Source organism: Rutidosis leptorrhynchoides, chromosome 2 (genome assembly GCF_046630445.1).
Source record: "Rutidosis leptorrhynchoides isolate AG116_Rl617_1_P2 chromosome 2, CSIRO_AGI_Rlap_v1, whole genome shotgun sequence".
Classification (NCBI taxonomy): domain Eukaryota; kingdom Viridiplantae; phylum Streptophyta; class Magnoliopsida; order Asterales; family Asteraceae; genus Rutidosis; species Rutidosis leptorrhynchoides.
The window spans coordinates 423210094-423215567 of NC_092334.1; the positions used below are offsets into that span (position 1 = coordinate 423210094).

The following is a 5474-nucleotide window of genomic DNA, read 5'->3' on the forward strand; positions in this document are numbered from 1 at the left end:
TTTGATATTAAAATTTTGTTTGAATAATTGAGGTTGGCGATCAGTGTGAGAAGGGTTAAAGAAGAAGATGAAATGTAATTGACTAAAATATCTTCATGTGCATCGCACGTGACTCAGTTTTAACGATTTTCAAAACGGGAGATGATCGCGATAGGGTTTAGTCCCCTCGGGTGATCCAATGGCCGAATAAGTAATAAGTTCATATACCATTAGGACTATCCTAGTCGAAAGAATATCTCAGGGACCACATCAATAATTTTGAATAAATTACATTGGACTTTTTTTTAGTAATTTTGTCTTTTAATTTTTAAATATATAAATATAAATATATAGTACTCCGTTCTTAGTTTGAAGGCCCAATTTGCTACGATTGAAAAAACTACTGTGAGATTCTAACGTGGGTTTGTCAGTTGGATCCCACACCTCTGCTTTATTGATTTTTTCCACCTGCATTTTGAACAACAAAAAGACAACAGCGCTCAGTGTTATATTCGGTCCCAATTGTTCCTGTTGAAAGGAAAAGTAGAAATTATTATTGCTCATCTCTCATCTGGATTCATTTTTTTAGATTAAAGTAGGTCGAAAAAAGTGTCCGGCGCCGGCGAATATCATCGGAAAACAATCATGGATATAACAGAAGGAACACCGGTGGCTCATGGATTCCGAATGCCCGCTGAATGGGAACCGCACTCCCAAACCTGGATTGGTTGGCCGGTCCGCCTCTCTCTATTTCTCACTTTCGTATTTTTTTTTTCTTCTGATTATTATATTATTTTTTTTAACGGCGATTTTTTGGGATAGGTAGATCATCATTTATTTCAATAAATAAAATAAAATAAAATAAAATAAAATAGTTGAATTGATTCTCAATTGCAGGAGCGTCCTGATAACTGGCGAGATAATGGAGTTCATGGCCAGACTATTTTCGCTAAAGTTGCCTCTGCTATTGCTAAATTCGAGCCAGTTACTGTTTGCGCTAGTGCTTCTCAGGTTATTTATGCATTCATGTTTTTTTTTATTTTTCTTTTTATTTATATATGTTTCGATGTTTATATTATCGTTTATATATTGGTTAATGTTTAAATTCCCACTGAAATTGAGCTAAATGGTTAGAGATTATTAGTCTGCACGTGACTTTTAACACTTGATTGTCAGCCACATTTTGCTGCAACCATTCTGTTTAGAACTTTAGATCAGTTATGCACTATTAGATATGTTGATATAAATAGAGTTAACCGTGCTGAAATTACCTCTTTTAGACTTTATAAGAACTTAAATAGAGTTAACCATGCAGGCCATAAGCTAATAATGGAGCTTGGTGTTGTTACCCACTGAAAGTCAAAAGTCTCAATAACCTATGACCGAACTAACCAAGCCTTCACGCATTGTAGATTTAGGTGGTTTGATGACTCATCATCCATACCACACATCAGGCAAAACGCCTGCTCTATGCTAAAGTTCTGATTGGCAATGTGTCTAGCAACATTTGCCCCAAAAATTTTTTTATCTTAGGGGTGCCCAAAACTGTCAGTACCTTCTTTCAAATTGATTTTTTTTTTTAATTTTTTAATTTTTCATCTTGCAAAAGTTGGGTATGCTTGAGTCGTGTAATCCTCAATCTTGTTGGGAAGGAATAGGGGTTCCTGAAATTAAATGACAAACAGCAGAACGTTTAGAGGTCCAGAATGTCATTAAAAATACTGTAGTACTCAACATTATATGAACTGTATGAGAAGTTAGAAACTCTGAAATCTAAATGTTGGTTGATGTTACTTGTTAACAAGTGGGCTAATGCATTAATTGATTAAAAAAAATGTTTAACATGATTACAACACATTAATTAATAAAAAAGTTTTGTTTGATTTTTGGCAGTGGGCTAATGCACGTGACCAATTGCCTCATAATGTGAGGGTTGTTGAGATGAGCATGAATGATTCTTGGTTTCGTGATAGTGGCCCTACAGTTAAGCTCTTCTTCTCTCTGCAACTGTCTTTTGAGTTTCTAAAATAATAATTAATAAATTTTGTGTTTCACTTGTTTTAATTTTTTTTCTTCCTTCTACTACATAGTTTGTAGTACGTGACGTGAAATCAGGCTCAGAGAAAGTAGAGCACACTGTCGCTGGTATTGATTGGAACTTCAATAGTTGGGGTGGTAAGTTTTGCAATGAATTACCATTTTATTTTTTGTATAAATTAGAACCGGCTATGTGCTTATCGTCTCATTAGTGACAGATTTATTATGAATCTGCTGAGGTAATGATTCATCAACGTTTCTAGTACTTACATAACCTGCTTGGGATGCATCACGGATACTTATGTAATAATCCTTATTTTTCTAACTTATTACATTGGTAAGAAAAGTGCTGATGGTTAGCTGTTCAATGGTTTAACGGTCTTTATTGAATCGGAGTTTTGTTTTCTGGATTTTACATGATATGTATGCATGAAATTGATTTCTGCTTGTAGTAATTTATTTGTAAATTTTGTTTTTTTCGTTTGTTTTATAGTTTATTGTATGTGTGTGTGACTATGTCTTGGGTACTTTAGGTATTGATGATGGTTGCTACATAGACTGGAGTCTTGATCTTCTTGTTGCACGAAAGGTTAGTTCTTGCAAACATCACAGATACATATTTATACAACTGTATATAATTCCATTAAGTTGTAGGGTTAGCATATGTGGCTTAGAAGTTATAATTTTCAGTTTTACGATATAACTAGTTTATGCTATGGTCTTTTCATATTATCACATAAATAACATTTCTTGATTTTGTTTATTTTGTTGCTGTTAGATTCTTTCAATGGAAAGGGTTCCTCGGTTTCCCCAATCTATAATTCTTGAAGGTGGAAGCATTCATGTAGATGGAGAAGGTAACAGCTTCTATTGTGTTACTGCCAACTATATTCAATTAAGTCCTATTAATTAAAAAGTTCCATTTACATGATACGATTTTAAATTTTACGTTATGATATCTTTCAAACTGCGTTTTTTTTTTTTTTTTTTTTTTTTTTTGGTAGGGACCTGCCTTACTACAGAGGAGTGCTTATTGAACAAGAATAGGAATCCACATTTGACCAAAGAACAAATAGAAGATGAGCTCAAATCGTATCTTGGAGTCAACAAAATTATTTGGCTGCCTCGTGGATTATATGGTACTTATTGTATTTATACTTTGCTCTAATTTGGTTTTATCCTACTTTTCAACCATGTAAATCCTTGATAACTATCATGATCATGCATGGTTGCAAATGGCAGTTGCGGCGGCCGATGCGGCGGTTTGGTGACTAGCCCATCCCGTTTTCCCCAAAATCGTCTAATTAGTCGGTCAACGCTAAACAGTCAGTCAACGTCGGTCAAAAAGTCGACTTTTTTGTCTGGCCCTGTTCTCGTGTAAACGATAGTCTCAAGCCCATTAAAAAATTAGCTGGGAAAAATTAACTAGTATCCCTAAGGAAAATTAATAAATACACTATAATTATAGAAAACATTATAAAAAATTTATATTTATATATCATTTAAAACTAACACCACATCCTCTTATTTGTGAATCAATTTTTTAATATTTATGTTTAAAAGATTTATGTTTGAATTATTTATATTTAATATATATATTTTTAAAAGTCAACGTTGGTCAACGTCCGTCTCGACCCCGTCTTGACCGACTCGACCTTTCAAGGTCCCGACGGACTCGTCTCCGTTTCGCGTCTTTTTCAACCTTGTAATCATGTATCTCGTACAGGTGATGATGATACTAATGGGCATATAGACAATATGTGCTGTTTTGTCAAGCCCGGTGTGGTCTTGTTGTCCTGGACCGATGACCAATCAGACCCTCACTATGAGCGAGCTGTAGAAGCTGTTAATGTTCTTTCAAATTCCACCGATTCTCATGGCAGAAACTTTGAAATTATTAAACTCCATGTACCTGGACCTCTTTATATGACAGATGAAGAGGCTGCTGGTTTTGTTCAGGTACGCATAAATATTCATATTTCACCGTGTAAAATTTTCAAAGTAACCCTTCTTCGTTTATTGTAAATTAACGAGGATGAAAAGCCCACGCTTCGCTGTGGGGTGGTTTTGGTCGGTTAACTGGACGTTAAAAAAAAAGGTTAACGGGTCTATTAATTAAACGTTAAAAAAATAAAGGAATAAATAATGAAGGGAAAAGAACTTGCTGGCATAGCCCAACGGTTCTCCCCATGTACTTCGTGTCATGGGATAGGGAGAGGTCATGGGTTCGATCCTTAGGGATGACATGATTTTCTTTAAATTAATTGAACACCAATAATGGTGGTATAATATTTGACCCTATAGGGAGGTTTTACCGGATTCGTTCACGGACCTTTACCCAGGAACACTGCCCGAATGGATGTGTTCCCGGGTACCATCGATCGGGTTCGGGTTTCCGCCCGAACGTGTGTTACACGTGAAAATGATGAGGGTCGTTGAAATAAATGATCTACCGATGCCAAAAAATCGCCGTTTAAAAAAAAATAATGAAGGGAAAAAAGGGAGTAAAATAGTAATAAAAAAAAATAATGGAAAAGGGTTTAAAAACAATTTTACCAAAATACCCCCGAAGTTGGGGGTATTTACTGTTTTGCCATTGTGAACAGTGGACTTCTCACCATGATTAGTAATAGTTATTATATAAACTAATAACGCTTTAACCACAGGCTGGTGAGGCCAAACCAAGACTTCCGGGTACAAGGCTTGCTGCATCGTATGTTAATTTTTACATTGTTAATGGAGGTATAATTGCACCCCAATTTGGAGACTCGAAATGGGATGAGGAAGCAATTCGTGTCCTGTCACAAGCCTTTCCTGATCGTGAAGTAAGCATCGTTTTTTATTATTGTGTTATTGTTGCATATTTTGTTTATCTGTTCAAGTTCTGTTTTATGAACTGAATCTCGTAGGTGGTTAAAATTGACGGGGCGAGGGAAATCGTGCTTGGAGGAGGTAACATTCACTGTATAACGCAGCAACAGCCTGCTGGCCCATAAGCTCAATGAACAATTATGTTTATAAGGCGACAGATTGCGATTGTTTGTCGTGGGCCAGTTAAGGTTCCCGGAATGTTCCTTTTGCTGTAATTAAGGTGACAAATTTGTTTACACCCCTTATTCCTTTCTTGGTCTTCTAAAATATAAAAATTTGTGTTGTGCACTTGTAGAATTATCTGGTTGTAATTTTGAACCATCTCGTTCAATGTTTTATTTCAAACTTTGTTAGCCTTGTCTGAGATTTTTTTGTGTAAATTAACTAGCAATATTTAAGACTCACAACAACAGACTTGATGTGTGTATGCCTCAAATCAAAGATCAAAAATTACCATTCTTTTTCCCGGAAAAAACTTGTATATAACAACTGTTCGAGCTCAAACAAAAACGGTAAAAAACCTAAAGCGATAGCTAACATCCTAACAAAAGAGAAGAACCAACCAATCAAAGACGACGAAAACAACC

At 35.4% G+C, this 5474-nt stretch overlaps 1 protein-coding gene across 1 annotated transcript; it reads left to right on the top strand.

Moving 5' to 3' along the window:
* The first annotated feature begins 377 nt into the window (after positions 1-377).
* On the top strand, positions 378-5246 carry LOC139892361 (agmatine deiminase). Its single transcript, XM_071875429.1, has 10 exons — positions 378-714; positions 877-990; positions 1873-1962; positions 2070-2154; positions 2550-2605; positions 2795-2873; positions 3021-3155; positions 3743-3975; positions 4683-4841; positions 4926-5246. Exons 1-10 carry the CDS (start codon positions 625-627, stop codon positions 5010-5012), a joined length of 1128 nt encoding a protein of 375 aa, XP_071731530.1. The 5' UTR covers positions 378-624; the 3' UTR covers positions 5013-5246.
* The last annotated feature ends 228 nt before the right edge of the window (positions 5247-5474 follow it).

Coding starts and splice junctions, on each gene's coding strand:
- LOC139892361 (XM_071875429.1), top strand. CDS start 625: ATGGATATAACAGAAGGAACACCGGTGGCTCATGGATTCCGAATGCCC. Junction 1,963..2,069: donor TTCGTGATAGTGGCCCTACA/GTTAAGCTCTTC, acceptor TCTACTACATAG/TTTGTAGTACGTGACGTGAA. Junction 2,874..3,020: donor CATTCATGTAGATGGAGAAG/GTAACAGCTTCT, acceptor TTTTTTTGGTAG/GGACCTGCCTTACTACAGAG.